This window comes from Galleria mellonella, unplaced genomic scaffold (genome assembly GCF_026898425.1).
Source record: "Galleria mellonella isolate WM207_F2 unplaced genomic scaffold, CSIRO_AGI_GalMel_v1 utg312, whole genome shotgun sequence".
Classification (NCBI taxonomy): domain Eukaryota; kingdom Metazoa; phylum Arthropoda; class Insecta; order Lepidoptera; family Pyralidae; genus Galleria; species Galleria mellonella.
In genome coordinates this window covers 4891072-4907674 of record NW_026442074.1, presented here as the reverse complement: position 1 = coordinate 4907674, position 16603 = coordinate 4891072, and the positions used below count along the sequence as shown (strand labels likewise).

General features: G+C 32.0%; 2 protein-coding genes across 5 annotated transcripts in view; one reads left to right on the top strand and one right to left on the bottom strand.

The window, feature by feature from the left end:
* LOC113515226 (flotillin-2) overlaps positions 1-16603 on the top strand; it is a 293605-nt gene that overhangs the window by 58942 nt on the left and 218060 nt on the right. For 2 of the 3 annotated variants that reach the window (XM_052896152.1, XM_052896151.1), the window contains exon 1: positions 8683-8770. The exons of the other annotated variant lie outside the window; for it this stretch is intronic. In XM_052896152.1, the coding sequence (XP_052752112.1) occupies positions 8698-8770 (73 nt within the window). In that variant the 5' untranslated portion in view covers positions 8683-8697. Of the gene's footprint in view, positions 1-8682; positions 8771-16603 lie in introns of those variants that run through there. 3 annotated transcript variants of the gene reach the window in all.
* On the bottom strand, positions 3197-14105 carry LOC128200950 (glucose dehydrogenase [FAD, quinone]-like). Of its 2 annotated transcripts, XM_052896146.1 has the most exons (5): positions 14015-14105; positions 10621-10834; positions 9100-9210; positions 5447-5591; positions 3197-4882 (listed from the first exon to the last, which is right to left on the bottom strand). In XM_052896146.1, the coding sequence occupies exons 1-5, from the start codon at positions 14041-14043 to the stop codon at positions 3516-3518; spliced, it is 1866 nt and encodes a 621-aa protein (XP_052752106.1). In that variant the 5' UTR covers positions 14044-14105; the 3' UTR covers positions 3197-3515. The 2 variants fall into 2 exon arrangements, with proteins under 2 accessions (XP_052752106.1, XP_052752108.1); XM_052896148.1 differs by lacking the exons at positions 9100-9210; positions 10621-10834; positions 14015-14105 and adding an exon at positions 8043-8182 and having other exon boundaries at positions 3198-4882.

Here is a 16603-nt window from a genome sequence, read left to right as displayed (position 1 = left end):
TAAATATACTCAGTAAATGAAAAATTGCTCATACATGCAATGATAGCGTTATCGTTTTTTGTAAGACATGCACATTCTTCATGACTATAATCTATAATTGTTATGGTGCATTATTATTTCTATTCGGAACCATAGTTCTATCAGGATCGGACTTGGCCGGTTTTTATTCAACTCTTGAACCGTCTCCAAGGTTAATTTTAATAACTTTTCATAGTCTTCATCCGTTTCTAGTTAAACATCATGCGAATTTTTCACTGTAATTGATAATAATTTGTGTCTACTTAAGTAGTTCGTGCACCTGAAATTCGAAAATTTTAACATATTTTACCAAATGTATCCGACAGCTTTACTCGTGTTAGTCATTTAGGATTCGATATTAAAACAGGAAATAACACTCATTTACCAAATTGCATTAAAATCTGTTCAGTCGTTTAAGCGTATTCGTGATGCAATAACAAACATACAAACAAACTTTCACACTTTATTAGTAAGATGCATAGTGATGTTGCTCTATTGACCTATGTTTGTATTCGAATATTTTGGCAATTGAGTGATTGAGTAAAGTGGACGAAGATGCCAATGTTTTGTCTGAGGAAGATGCATTAGATGGGCTAAAGTGGAAAAAAACGACGTTCTTCTGTTTTTCTGAATTGACTCGAGCCTGTGTGTTCTGGGTTGTGATCCCAGAAATTCATTGCCTGGATTCTCATTACACGGTGTCTTAGTGTGAGGACCAGGTGATTGGTGGAATTATTTATTTATTTATTCTTTATTGTACAATAAAACTTTGTACAAATGTCGAGCTTGATGCCATATGACATTCTCTACCAGCTAACCATTATGTATACTATTTAAAGAAACAGGCACAGTTTATAAGACAATATAAAAAAAAACCAAAACGGTTCGGTTTTTAACCAAAATTATGGCTCAAAATAGGAAATTACAAAGTGCAGTAAAAATAATAATAATAATTAGGTGTCTATTTCGTGTAAGAAATGCAATAAAGGCTATTTTATCTTATTTCCTATGCATGGAACCTCTGGCGTGTAAGACCAACTCCCACCTGATCTTGATTTTTTTTATATATTATTGTGAAAGAGGTTCATTTTGAAAGAAAAAAACAGGACAGGACAGCTCTCCGTGTGGTCCCGGCGTAGAATAGGCCATCCCTTTCTTTCCCGTGGGCGTCGTAATAGGCGACTAAGGGAAGGCGAGGGATGGGCAAAGCAGCGTCCCTATTAAAACATCTTCAAAGCCTAAATGCGGTTGCTAATCCGCCTGGCAAGCATGGCAACTACTGGCAAAACATTAGCCTCCCCGGCTTATGTTCAGCAGTGGACAATTAAAAGCTGATATGATGATGAAACAGGACAGGACAGGATTTTTAACACTTGTACCTACGTCTTTATTGTTTCTTCTTATCCATTCGATGTATTGTAGAATTTATATAATATATAGTTAATAAATTTAATTTAAAAGCCATTAAAATTCATGTATTAAAATCACGCTAAAACGCCTGATATTTTGTGAATAGTTTTCACTCAAGATATCAATTCTATAAAATAGTACGTTATTATATGTATGCTGAACATTCAAAAGAGAAACGCATATGGTTAGTCATAAAGGAATATACAGGTGTTTTGCAATCCTAAAATATGGCGTAATTCGAATACATTTATTTGAAATTGATCTAAATAAATACTGAACTATTATGTTTGTAGTTTTTTTTAATGAGTGATAATGAAATGGTTACCCCCGCCAGCGCTATCGGTATACGCTGGCGGGGTACCAGTGCGGGATCATAGGTGACGATGAAAGCAGGTCTGTTAGCTCATCATATCGAATTAATCACAATGGTATCCAAGGGGAACCGCGTGGAGGTCGACCTGATAGAGAGTATTACTAGCAATATGCCAGCTAGACCCCATTACTAACAATGTTTGTAGTTTACCAGATGGTGAATGTATTATTTACTTGGGTACTTCTGTCCCAATTTGATTTCTCCTGTAAAACAGCTGCGATAGCATGGCTGTGGTTTGGTTTAAAGGATGGATTATGGCAGTAAATTTACAATTTACGGAGGCATAAGACCATAGTCCTTAGAAATGACAACGCATGAGAGATACCATGGGTATCACAGTGCATTCTGTGATTTCAATGGTAAATACTATTAAGTGTAGGCTAGTCTATGGTTACTATTTACCAACATATGGGCTTGTTTACCATTGTAAGTTATTAAAAAAATTATGTTGCCACATCTAATAATCCTTATATTTTTTTTTTGGTGCAATAATCAGTAAAGAAGTAAATGAATTAGTTTGTGTAACAAAATATATGGTTATTGCAACAACTCATAATTTCTAGAGAACGAATTCCGTGTTGAAGTGCCTACCATAACTTTTATTGTTGCTTTCCCGTTATTATTTTGTTTTAGTATATACCTATTTGTTTATCCCTCAAAATACTAAATGCACATGATAATCATAAGTAATCAACTAAACACAAGCTATGAAATATCTACTAGAAACCCACTTCGGTTTCGCATTTTTTTTTTTCAATAAAGTACAGTCCATATTACTTACTGAAGTAGCTTTCTGTAGGTGATATAACTTTAAAAATTGTTTAAACGTTGTTTGAAATTATCTATGTTTAGATATAATTAATATTGAGAGGATAGTACAGTAGAAAGAAATGTAGACATTGTTTGAGTAATGAAAAAGGAAAAAAGTATCCTTAACCTAGCCAGTAAAATAAGAACAAACAGCAGAGAAATGCAACTTTGATGCTTGAGATTTTATCCGTATATAACTTTAGATTTATATTAAATCAAAACACAGTTATTATTTCAAACTTAATTATATTTTACCTTCTGACTTATCGTGATAAAGTGGAATAAATTACACAGAAAAATATAATTACGTATTGTGAACGAACCAATAACGTCAGCGATTTGCATTGTAGGGTAAATAGGTGAATTATCTGAGTATTATCGAGTACTATATTACTTATACTATGACTATGAATAAACACAACAATACAAACAATTGCTGTACAAAAATTTCAGTTCAAATGCTTTGTTGATACTTCTAATTTACCAATTTTTCAATACATACTATATATTGTTTTTTTGATTTTTACTACTTATACTAATACTAGTTATTGTTGATTTTACAGGGCATGATACATTATCAAATACATACATAGAATCATTATATAGAACAATATTATATCAATATATGAAATTATTGAAGAACTTTTAATATTAGTAAAAATAAATAAAACATCTCTCTTTCTGTAGTTCTATAATATTCTATTGAGATCATTTTTCTATTCCATAATTATATAATATATATGATCCGATTTAACGATCTTATGTACTTGACAGTGTACCATACCCCTTAAACATATATATAAATGAGAATAAAGTTATATACAATTTCAATGTTATGTTATAATTTAAAATAATTTTCTCTTAGTCATACTGGGAATATCAAATATTGTCAAATATAATATTATTAATATATTGGAATCCCCCAGTCTTCTTTAATCATATCAGCAGCTTTTTCACTAATCATCATTGTTGGTGCATTCGTATGAGCTGCAGGAACATGAGGCATGATACTGGCATCGACTACTCGGAGTCCTTGAATGCCATATACTCTTAGTCGAGGATCTACCACTGCTTCTGGATCTTTGTTTGGTCCCATTTTATTTGTACAACAATGATGATAAATAGTATTCGTAATGGTTTTCATAGCACAGTACCAATATTTATCTGAATTAAACCCATGACGCGCACAATTCGGTAATGGAATATCATGTAATTTACTATTGTATTTTTGAAAAGCTTTCGTCTTTGACAATTCAATTGCTTTTCTAATTCCTTTTAATATCACCTTCTGATCGTGCCCTTCGTCAGAAAAATAATTTGCGTATATCAGTGGTTTGTGGTGAGGGTTTTTATTTTTTAATTTAATGCGGCCTTTAGATTCCGGTAATAAGAGCATTGGAAAAACCATCCACGTATCTTTATTTTTTATTGGCCCATAAACTTTGTCATATACATTATTGTCAATAGAAAACGCTTCTTTATAAGTAGGCTGTGAAACTAAAGATCCTGCGACAAAAAGCAATTCTAAATCAGGGTAGCCATCGTCACTATGTGGGTTTTTTGTATCGAAGAAGGCTATTGCTTCTGTACCACTTGGAGCCGATAACGGTCCGGTATGATAACTGAAGTATTCAATTATATTTTCTAGTGTAGCAACTCTTTCAGATCTAATGGAGTCAGTACTATTAATTGTAAATGTGAGTCCACCAAGAGCCCAATGATCTTGTAAGTTGTAGCCAACAGGAAGATCAACAATGGTTGTTATATTGTTTTCTGTTAAATGTTCTTTTGGCCCAATACCACTAATCATTAATATTTGAGGTGAATTAATTGCACCTGCTGATAATATTACTTCACGCCGTGCCGAAATGACATACTTTTTACCATCTTTATTAAATTTAACACCGTATGCCCTTTTTGTCCAAGGATCTATTAAAATGCGGGTAACTAATGCGTTCTTAGCAATATGAAGGTTTTTACGGTCTCTTATGGGATATAAGAAGGCTCGGTTAGCGCTCATTCTCGTACCATTATTCATCGTGAACTGTATAATTGAGTATCCTATTTGGTTTTCTGCGTTGTAGTCGATGACCTTCCCCCCTGTCTCAATTCCAGCTTGTAAGAATGCTTTTGAAAGTGGAGTACGCCAACTTGGATACTGTAGTGTCATTTCGCCACTAGTAGAGTGGAATTTTTTGTTCTTGGCCAGTTTTGGTATTTGCATATTTTCTGATTTTTTGAAGTATCGCAGCACTGATTTGTAGTCCCAACCTGGGAAAAATTGTAATAAAAGGCACTTTAAGAAAGAAAAATTGAATGGCACAGTAAAAAGATTTTAGTCAACTTATATACATTTTGTTAACCGCATAAACAGCCGCTTAATTATTTAAACGAGAAATTTTAATTTTTTTTTGTGCATATGCACTGCGACACACTGTCGTAGTGTCTAAACAGATGAACCAATTTCAATGTAGTTATTTTTTATTATAAGGCTTATTTAATTGACATACTTTTTAAATTATTAATAATACGGTTCGAATTTTGATAATAGCATATCGTGTTGTTTATCGAGTGACGCGATTTTTAGTTTCGTCAATTGATTCCGATTTTTTCTTATATATTTTAACCATATCTCAATGAATTATTAATTGTTATACTTTCTTTGTCCCATCACGTATGGTTTTAACACCGACAGTTTACTGGCACAATTAGCCTCCCATACATACAAGGAAAAATCACATCCAACAAAAGTTACTGGAATGTAGTTTTGAGGTCACACTCACTGAAAAGCTTCTGACCTTTACAATAACTCCATTATGATTAAGTATCATTTACCTGGATTACCATTACCGGCCCACCGATCGTAATCGCGCCAGTTTCCTCTTGTGTGCATCATCGAATGCAGGACAGAGGAACCACCAACAACTCTTCCTCGAGGCCATGCGCAGCGTCCAGCTCGCATACCAATGCAACCGGACTCCTAGAAACGTAAATATCTGAATCAATCTTACATCCTCTACAAGAATAACTTTATTCATAACATTCTAGTGTGCCTTTTTGTTATTCTTTAAAGCATTACAACCACTACCCACTAGTAAACTTTGACAAATATGTACACACACACACAGAGGTGTGTTGTTTTAATTTTATTATTGTCACTGGTTTACATTATCATTATCATATATCAAACTGCGTGTGTTCAATTCATTTATATTTTATAGGTAATTAAAAATTCAGCCTACATATTGAAGTGTAAATTTATATGTTTATGTCGCTATTCTTCTCATATATTTATAGTTGAACGCTAATTTGGTCAGATTTTTTGACATTTAGCGTAAATACTTTTTACGGGCATAGATGAGTACATTTTATATTGACTTGGTCAGGTTCTATGTAAATACTTTTCACGTATATAGGTGAATACATTTTATATTGACTCAATTCTTTTCAAGTAACGTCATCGTCAACTGTATCTATATATATTAAGTAGGAGGATTATTTTAGATGTATTTATCGTTTTATTCCAACTTTACAATGCGTTTATTACTTATATAGTGCTACATGATATAGTGTTAGTCGTGAACTTGATTTTACATTCTTTCATTTATATGTTTAAGAATCTTATTTTATGTTTTATAATCAATTTTAAAATTATTCCTGTACGGCTATTGGTAGAGAATTAATGTTTTGTTGCTTATTATTTATAATGAAATTAATGGAAAAATGGAAATTTAGATTGTATTGTCTATTCAGAAAAAGTCTAACATTTATACTGGCATGGGAAATAATGAATTCGCGTAGCAGAAACCGGGAGAAATCAAGAATAATTTTGTATATCTATATTTATAATAAAAAAAAAAAAAAAAAACTACTGACTCCTAAAGTCACGGTTAGGTAAAGATTTGGTTTTAAGATTTTAAATTTGGCATTTAAACATTACATTGAGCTACATTTACATTGTCGCTGTACCCACCAAGGCGACTCCGTGAGGAGCATGTCGCTTTGCTATTCATTCAAGTGAATCATGTATCTTATCACGTAGCGCCCGAGTTTTAACGATACAATTTATACATATAGTTGTCCATTCCTTTTCAATAATTTTATTTTATTTTTTCATTTAATTTCATATATTTTTAGGCAGATTTTTCGATTGAAAATTGAATAAATATAATGGTAATCTTAGAAAACAAAATCATTGACCGCATCTGTTTGTTTTTCTCTCCACTACTCCTAAACCACCCGATACATATTGATACGGTTTTTACTTTTTGTATGTACAATGCATCGTAGGAAAGGTCGCTATTTTTTTTTAAATACAGTGCAAAAAGAATGGTTTTTACACGAGAACAAAATCATGTATTCATATGTCTCTCACCGCTATAAATACGAGTATGGTTGTCTTGAATAATTTTTATTTTCAACTGTTTTTAACATTTCTATAAATAGTTTTGGTACTTATGATTACAGATAGACAATACAATATTGTTATCTTACAATAAACATTCCCATCCAAACCTCTTGTTTGATTGAGGATGGCTGTGATAAATAATGACTTGTTTATAAATGCTGATCGAATACAAAATAGTTTTGTCGATGACCCTAGTTAGTGTTACCTTCTACGGTGTGTGCTACGGTGTGAATAATAAATGTGGAATATAGCTGATATGTCTGATCTAATAACTGATTTAAACTATTTTTAAATTTTAATAATACTGGGGTTAGTTTCGATGTAAATGATCAAATTGGAATTGCACGAGTAGGCTTGAAATGAATGTTACTTTGTCTAATTTTTCACGTCAATTAAATATAAATTACATACGCTACCTACATACTACCCACTCATTCGGGCCTACAGAACAGTTGTCACACAAGTACCTTTATACATACATACATTCACTCTCCCACTCACTCCCTATGCTCTCTCTATATCTCTTTATTGTTATCTGTGTATTATAACACTAATTGGTTGTCTTGTATTTGTGTAGTCCATGGAGATGGGGCACTGGTAACCTATAATACAGGTTCTTCAAAACCTACTGCAGGCCTTACAAAATTGGTCTTCCATATTTAATTGAACCTCAAGTTGTTAATTTGTACTATCTTTTGTGAAGAGAAAATAAACTGTTCATTCATTCATTCATTTTAATATAATCTCAATTTGATTACGTCAATAATCACTTCGTATTTAATAGAATATTTATTTATTATATTTACCAACTAAGGGAGCTTGACAGTTTCCCAACTTGCTCCCTTAGCAATTACAATACGAGTATATGAAATATAATAAAATTGAAGTATTAGAAACTTTCTAAATAATTTATCGACATTCTGCAAAACACGACAAGATTACATGTCAATATATCCAAGTCCGGATACTGGTTAATGACACCGTTGAGCAGTCAATTGCCATTCTTAAGGATTGTTTCCGTACCTTATATCTTTACTGCCATGTCCCACCCTTGAAACTGGAACATAGCATTGCGTGGCCAAACACAGCTGCTTGATGGCAGAACCATGAATTGTAAAGTGGTGCAGACTAATTTTGTACACAGTTTTCCACTTGTAATGATATTAAATAAACGCGGATACGACATTTTATGACACAACACGACCTTTCTAACACTTTATACCTAGATTAATTAACCAATGAATACACCGGAAAATGATATGACATCTCTACGCTCAGCGTCAATAATTCTAGCAGCAGCTACCTTGACTGCGTATCACGTAATTTTCCTTATCAATTATTAACGTGCCCATTGTACTGATTACACGATGATACCTAGTGATGTACGCAACAAGAAACTACCTACGTTAGTGTTGCAGTTAGTTGATGATATTGCAAAACTAGATCTAAGGTTAAGATAATAATACTAATGATGGGTTAATCGTTTGTTAGGTGACTTATCGCTTATTTGCATTGCAATTACCTATGTGTCGTCAGTTGCGGTTGATCAAGTGTTAAGGAGTAAATTTCCATGTATTTTAATTCTATAATTCTTATATAAAAAGTGTAGTGTAAATAAAAAAATACACTGTTAAAGACGAATAATCTAAAGAAAAATTACTAAGTGTATATCATCACCATGGGTGATAACTTTAGGACTTTTACTTTATATGGTGACTATTACTACTGGTCAAAATGTGGAGGTAGTCCAGGTAATCTACCAAAATTTACCTAAATGATCGCATTAATTGTCGTCTCCTGCGTTAATCACTGCTTAAACTACCCACTCTACTTCTCCTACCCCATTCTTGAGGGTTAATCCTCCATACCTAGTATTGACTAGAATACCAAGCTGTAGCCCGTACGAAAAGTTTGTAAAGAGGAAAGAAAAAGATAATTTGCCATTTTGTGGCATTTTGTATTAAAATAAAATAAATTCTAGCATAGAAATAAAATAGCTTTTTTTGAACTTGTAATAATTAGCATATAAAATAAAGCATTTGTGATGTCTACGTAATACACATCTTTGTTTGTTACTCACTTGTGGCTCTGTACGGTAGTTCCAATTGGCATCCGTGAATTGCAGCATGGTGGTGAGAACTGGGATGTCCATGAACATCTGTTCACTACCGCCTGCTTCTATAAGAAGCACCTGCAATAAAAGCCCTTTTATACATATAATATCAAACAAGTTAAAAATGTTAGTTATAATTTTATGCTAAAAAATTCTGTACTCTCATCTTTTTCTAATATAGTATTGTAATCATGTATCAACCATTATCTGTTCACTTCTGAATATAGGCCTCCCCCATAGACTGCCACAAGAAATGGTTCTGAATCCCCTGCGAAGCACTTGAGGTTGTCCTACACTGCATTTGCTTGTACAAGTTTGCCACTCAAGACCCCATCTTCCCTATCAGTTGTCGGTTCTTCGAGCTACATATGTAATTGTAAGTACCCCATTGCCATTTTAGTTTGCTTAAACTTCGGGCTCTGTCGATCACTTTGGTTCTTCTGTGGATATTCTTATTTTGGATTCTATCTAACTTAAAGCTTTTGCATAATGGCAACCATGTACGACCACGTTACGGTTCCGTAGGTCATCACTGGCAACACGCACTTGTGAAAGACCTTTGTCTTCAAACTTTCGAATATTTCAATATATATAATACGTTACGGCTTTATAATTCTTGAGTCAGAAATGTAGGCTTTAAATAGAAATACTACGTGACTATAGGGGTTGCGTAAAAAAGTCGCCAGGGTTCCGCTAAATTATTTATACAGTAAAACAATTAAATTTTTCACATTCACAATTAAAGGAAACTATGAAGTGTAACAATGCTTTATATAAAGTTTTTGTTTTCATTTAGATTACAGTGTTTTTGATTTGATATGGAGTTCCATAAAATAAAAGGTATTTGGTGGACGTTCCGTTATCTAATAATTTAGGAACCCCTGATGTATAGGATAGTATAATGATTATAGCTATAATGTTTCATTGCAAATAATCGTGTAGATTTCAGCAATAATTACGACCGACTTGGCACCGGTTTTGTCTCTCCATATGAATTGCGTATTACGTCAGAGTTTGGTATTCAGAAAAAACTGGTTGCTTTGCCGAAAATTCCGAGATGTATCTGTAAATGTGATCTGTTCAGACAAGAATAGACTGGTAGGGGGAAGATTTAGGATAATTAAGGGGTAAATTGGTATACTTGTATATGGTAAGTTGTTACCACAGTGGTTTGACGACTAGAAGTGCCAAGTATGACTCTCAAGGAAATTTTTAACAATCTCCATTTTGTAGTCTTTTAGGAAAATCTTAGGTGTTATGTCCTATAAATATCGTGTGAGAAGAGTACAGGCGAATAAAGCTTCCTATTACCACATTGGCCTGCTGCGTTAGTTATATACAATTTATTTTTCGGTCGGTTTTTATTTCAAGTGTTCCTTTTATTGCATTAGATTTGATGTATTGTTTTATCTTTTTAATTATGTTATAAGATACTCTGGAGTAACATACTATATGTTTACTATGTGATCACATAAACTATATTTTTACCTTAAAATCTTCCACCTCTGTGAGTCTGTTAGCCAGTACGCATCCAGCTGTGCCAGCTCCGATGATTATGAAGTCATAGTCTGGTAGTATTTCCTCAGAATCGGGCAATTCCCCATTCAAGACTCTCTGGCTATCTCTAATGAATCCAGACACAGCTTCGAAGATGGAACCGCGTTGAGCCATGACGTGTGAACTTAAGATCACGTATGTCATGCTGAGGAAGATAACAATGTATTAATTAGTTTATATATTATATAAATTAATTTAACTGTCTAGGAGAGACGATAGATGGTGGATTAAGGCAGAATCAGAGTGGTTACTAAGAGAGGGGCAAAGAATAATCAATAGACTCGTAAAGCTCGGATGATACAGTTCCGATACTTGTGAACTAGTTAATGAGATTGGCATTGGACTGTAACATGTAACGTGTCAAAAGAGGCCTATTCTCAGATTTTTGTATATGTCGAGGTGAGATATGTCAATACAATATAAAAATAATCGATCGATATGTGTTATCCTACTATGAAAGTTACAGTCGATAATGGTGTCTAATTTACCAGAGGCAGTTGTTAGACAAAATACCTCTCTGCATTGGTACCTTTGCATCACACGTATCACTAAATAGTTATGTTTGCATGATCATATTTCAGTTTGAAACAAGCATAAGATTTGCGTGATAAGAGACACCTTAACCACAACACCTAACACCTTTACGAGTAATAGAATATTTGCCAGCAATTTTTCAGTAGTATTTAATATCGTGTGCACTTATTTTTAAATGAGAAATTTTATTTTAGATTCTTTACTTTTTAAAATATTTAGAAGTGATTAAAGCAATAAATTATTCGTGTTTACGTAGTCGTGTAATAATAAAAAAATAATGGAAAATTACTGGTAGGGGCTAGGGGATTTCTATACCGTTTACTTGGTTTTGCAATCAACGTCAAAAACCTATTTAATAACAAGATAACAGTGAGCTTTTGAGCGTAAACTGTACTCAAAATAAATTTGTATATATAAAAAGTATTGTATAGATAAAAAGCATTATCATATTAAATATAAATTCAAGTTTTTTTTTAAGAATCTCTGCGATGGAAATGCCTAAAGACGTCAACCAAACCACAAACAAACCTGTATGGTCCGGCTATATTTTTTTTTTATCTAAATTAAGTAACTTTTATTCTAAAATAACATAAAAATCATTGCAAATGATTTCATTTGCATTTACATTGGTTGATTGATTTACTTTGATTGACTGACCGATGCTACTAGCATTAAGTCCGCCTTTTGCCACATTTTCTTATGGTCAATAAAGTTATATAAATGAAGTAAACAATACATTACAGGTATTATCTTTAGTCTATGCACGATTAATATCTACTGATATCAAAGAAGCTTAGATTGTATAGAGTGTCTCCATACAAATGCTTCGAGAAAAGCGGGTCAACTTTTTCATACAATTTTGCATGTTGAATATTTATGAGTGGATTCCTTTATGATTTCTATATTTATTTTGTTTTATAATTGCATGCATCTATTTAATGCGTAGACACTCATTTTATTCATTAATTAATACATCAAGATACTTTTAATGTGTAAGTATATAGAACACTAATTAAAAAAAACTAATCAGCCAATTTGACAATTAGCTGACAAAAAGTTGACCAATTTTTGAGGCTCTAAGCAAAGAAATTAATAGAGCTCTACTTATATCCTCAGATTCATCGTACAGGGTGAAGTCGAAGTATTTAGCATCCTTTTATTCTGTCAAAGGAACTGAATATTTTTCCCAAATATATATGAGTCAATAAACGACATTTTAAGAGCGCTCATAACGAAGTATGGCAGCGTCGCAATTGTCTGTCAATTTTCTAAAACAATAGAAGGATTTTTTGATTCATTATTTAAAATGTATTCTGCCCACGAACTGTACGTATACCACGCATAACCATAGAATACGTTGCATAAAAATCTATGACTAAAAACTTGCACTTACTTCATATTTTGCTTTGTAGTTTTGCAAATCCTTTTTTTTTGCCATCAAAAGCCAAATTTTCTTTTCTTTTGTATATTCCTGTAGTAGTTGATAGTATTATTTGTCACGCATCTTAGACTGTCACACATTTAGTACAGTTATTTATATTTATTCAATGATGTTATGTAATTATTATTTTTATATACTTTTGCCATTCAAATACCACACAGTATTATCAAATGCATCGTTGCATATTTTTAATATTTCAGTGATAACACTATTTCCCCATAGTATAAAAATACAGGTATTCGGTGATCCAGATAATATAACTGTTATATCTTTTATTATTGCTATATAATAAAACAAATCAATAAACGTTTTAATTACTGACTAGTATAATCATACAACGTGATTACTGTCACGTTGTATGTTTATAGTACCATCTACAAATATTTTAATTATTAAAATTACTTTTCTTTTTAATTAAGTGTTTTTTAAAAGATAGATAATCATTTTAAAATCGTTTGCTTAACTTAGCCCATAACTTACTGTCACGTTGTAAGAAAAGTAACTACAAATTAGATTTTTTAAACAGTATTTTTTTTTATTTAGATAATTATAATTATTTTGTAATTAAAAAACTGTAAGTGCAGCACTTATTATCACTATTCACCTTACTAATATATAAAATTAGTACTGCAAATTTTTATACGTTCTATGACGTGCATCCTATGAGTACATACTGTCACGTTGATTGAGGATACTCACCGTAAAAATTTTATGAAAAGTGCATTTTAAGGAGTAGATTTTTAAGTGATAGATAATTTGATTATTCTATTTTTAGAACCGAACATAACAATTATTATAAATATTTTATTATATAGTATTGTACTAAGAACCCTCATACGTTCAAATCACTATTACTTATTGTTATAATGAATGATTATCGTAACCACACTAACTTTATCAATTGATTTTTATGTTATTCATAAAATTCATCTATTTATAATTTAAAAACCGTAAACATAGCACTTAATATCAATATTCACTTTACAAAAATATAAAATCAGTACTGCGAACTTTTATCGTACATTTCAATTATTATTACTTACTCTCATGTTATATAATTTTTGTACTAACAGTTATTTTTTATTAATTAATTTTTATGATAATATACATAATTGTGATCATTTCATAATTAAAAAAGATTTAAGTATAGCACTGATTATCAATATTCATTTTAGTAATAGATAAAATATAATATCATGAACTTTTATACGTTCCAATCACTATTACTGTCACGTTGCATAAGATTATCGTAATTATATTTTTTTTAATTTATTTTTTAGTTGATAGATGATTTTTATTATTCCGTAATTTAAAAAACCATAAGTATAGCACTTATTATCAATTATTCACCTTATTAATATATAAAAATTGCACCGCATGTCTCCACACAAAAGTAAAAATCTTCCTTGACGATACAAAGTTTGGATCACAATTGACGCGAGTCGAATTATGAAACTACTCGGCTTGCACTGAACCTGATTCTTAACTACATTCATAAATACCATTTTGATGGGCAGTGCATGTCAAAATGTCATCGGGTCATTAAAAACAGAAAACGGTAATGTATAATATAAAAAAGATTAAAATTAATAGGCAAGTTATTAAACGGTATGTATAAATAGTTTGGTTCGGATATTTCAATTTGGCATTAACTTAGATCGTGAAAATATGACATTACATGGTTTTGTTAAATTTAACTGACTTTGGTTATTTATTTATTACCCACAACTTTATCCGCGTCGCCTGATATGTTGTAAAACCAAAGTGACCGACATAGCCCGAAGTATAAGCAAGCTGAACTGGCAATGGGCTGGTCACATAGCTCAAAAAACCGACATTGAGGAAAGTTTTATTAGTGGCGACCCCGTGTGGGTAAATGAATTAGGTTTACATGTGATGATGAAATAATGTAATGTATCTGTCATTACTTTACCACCATAAAGATGAAAAGTAGTATAAGAGATCAAAACACAACATTTATTTATGGATAAGTGATTTTCAACAAATGTTTCTCCTGCTAAACTTTAGTGATCCAGTTCAACGGTGCTTTCAATTTCGACATTCCAGAAAACCCGATGTCTCCAAAATATAGAAGGAAGCACTTTATAAAATGCATTCGGGCAACATGATTTTTTTTAAAACTTGAAACTAAAAAGGTTTATCGAAAACAGAAATCGTACTTGCAAATTACCCGGATGATAATGGAACGATATTTGGTTCTGGGTCACAAGTGAAGGATGATCAGTGAGGACAAAAGCAGATCTGTCGACTCATCGTAATTAATTTATCAAGAATTAACATAATGGTTTCCAGGAGGAGATCTCGTGGAGGTAGATGTAACTTCCAACTTCCATTAACAAATTCTTCCCTCAAACACAATATACTAGTGCATGGGAACAATAACTCTAAATAAACGCTAGTTAGCGTAATAATAGGTAGTAGGCTAATATCCTGTTTGAGTTTGTGGAAAAGAATTAAAAATAAGATCCGACTGCTCCGTTGTTACCAATATATCCTCAAGTCTACCTCCATGTGGTCCTTTGAAACAATCGTGGTTAATATTTGTTGAGTTTACCTGATTCATTCTCACCTATCGTCCCTCACTGGTGCCCCGCCAGTGTACATCGAAATACCAATAGCACATACGTGGTCCTTATTTCATTTTTACAAATTGAAAAAATGCCGTATGAGGATTCTAATCTTTCCCCAGCAGAGGGCGTTAATGAGTTGTTATAATGAAGATATCTACTTACTGTTACTGATTGCAGAGGCTGTGATAAAGGAACATTGAATTAAGAAATGAAAACATATAACCTTTTACACTAAAAAAGGTTAAAGGGTTTTGGCGATAATAAGTTAACATTTAATTCGAAGGTCCGGTATTATGAAGGTTAACATTGGAATCTTTACGTCAGTCTTTTTGTGGTAAATCTGACGCAGCGCAGTAAATCCCATATAAAAATGACTAATAACCAAGCTGTATTATTTTTTAAAATTAGTAAACAAGGTTTAACATAAATTTATTAAATTTTAAAATGTTTTTCATTGTATAGCAACGTCACTTTTAAAATTTTATCTTCTTAATAAAACCGACTATTGAAGGAAAAAAACATTTCGGCCAAAAGTAATAATAAAAAATTCCAGAGAAGTGCGTCAATTGTTAAATGATTTGTTTCTTCTAATGAACTTACTTTTTAGAATATCCGTATTTATTATAAAGTGATTTCTTTTTCTAATTAACTTTGTAATAAACACGGATATTCTGAAAAGTTATTTATATATTTTATTTATGTATAATATAAAAAGGTATTAATATGTTACTTTTCGTCATTTTCCATTAATCAACATAATATAAAATTTATTGCCTTTTATTACGCTAAAACTTTAGATCTACAACATTATTTAAAACTAGTTATATCCCGCGGCTTCGTCCGTGTATATTATGATTAAATTATCTTTTGTGTTGTATATGGTTTATATTAAAATTTATTCAAATTCGTTCAGCCTATCGTGACAAACTTTCTCTTTGTATTATTAGCAGGAAAACGACATTATTCATACTATTTTTTTATGCAATTTAGAATGGCAAACAAGTTGACGGCCCACCTGATGGAAAGTGGTAACCGTCGCCTATAGACATGAGCGGTACCATGGATATAACAGAGTATACTGTTTCGCCCATGATACCCCCATACGTTGCCATTCCTGAGGACTCGGATGTTATTCTTCGGTACCCTGTATATTCACAGCCATATGAACAAATTCAAACTGAAACACAGTCATGCAAACACAACTGCTTCACGGTAGAAACACGAATGTGACAGAGGTTCCCAAGCAAATGACTTTTGTACAAAGTCTTTCTCTATACTGTTAATTTCCATAAGTAATTAACAAATTGCATCGTTATATTACAAGAACGCAACCGTTAATATTCTAGTC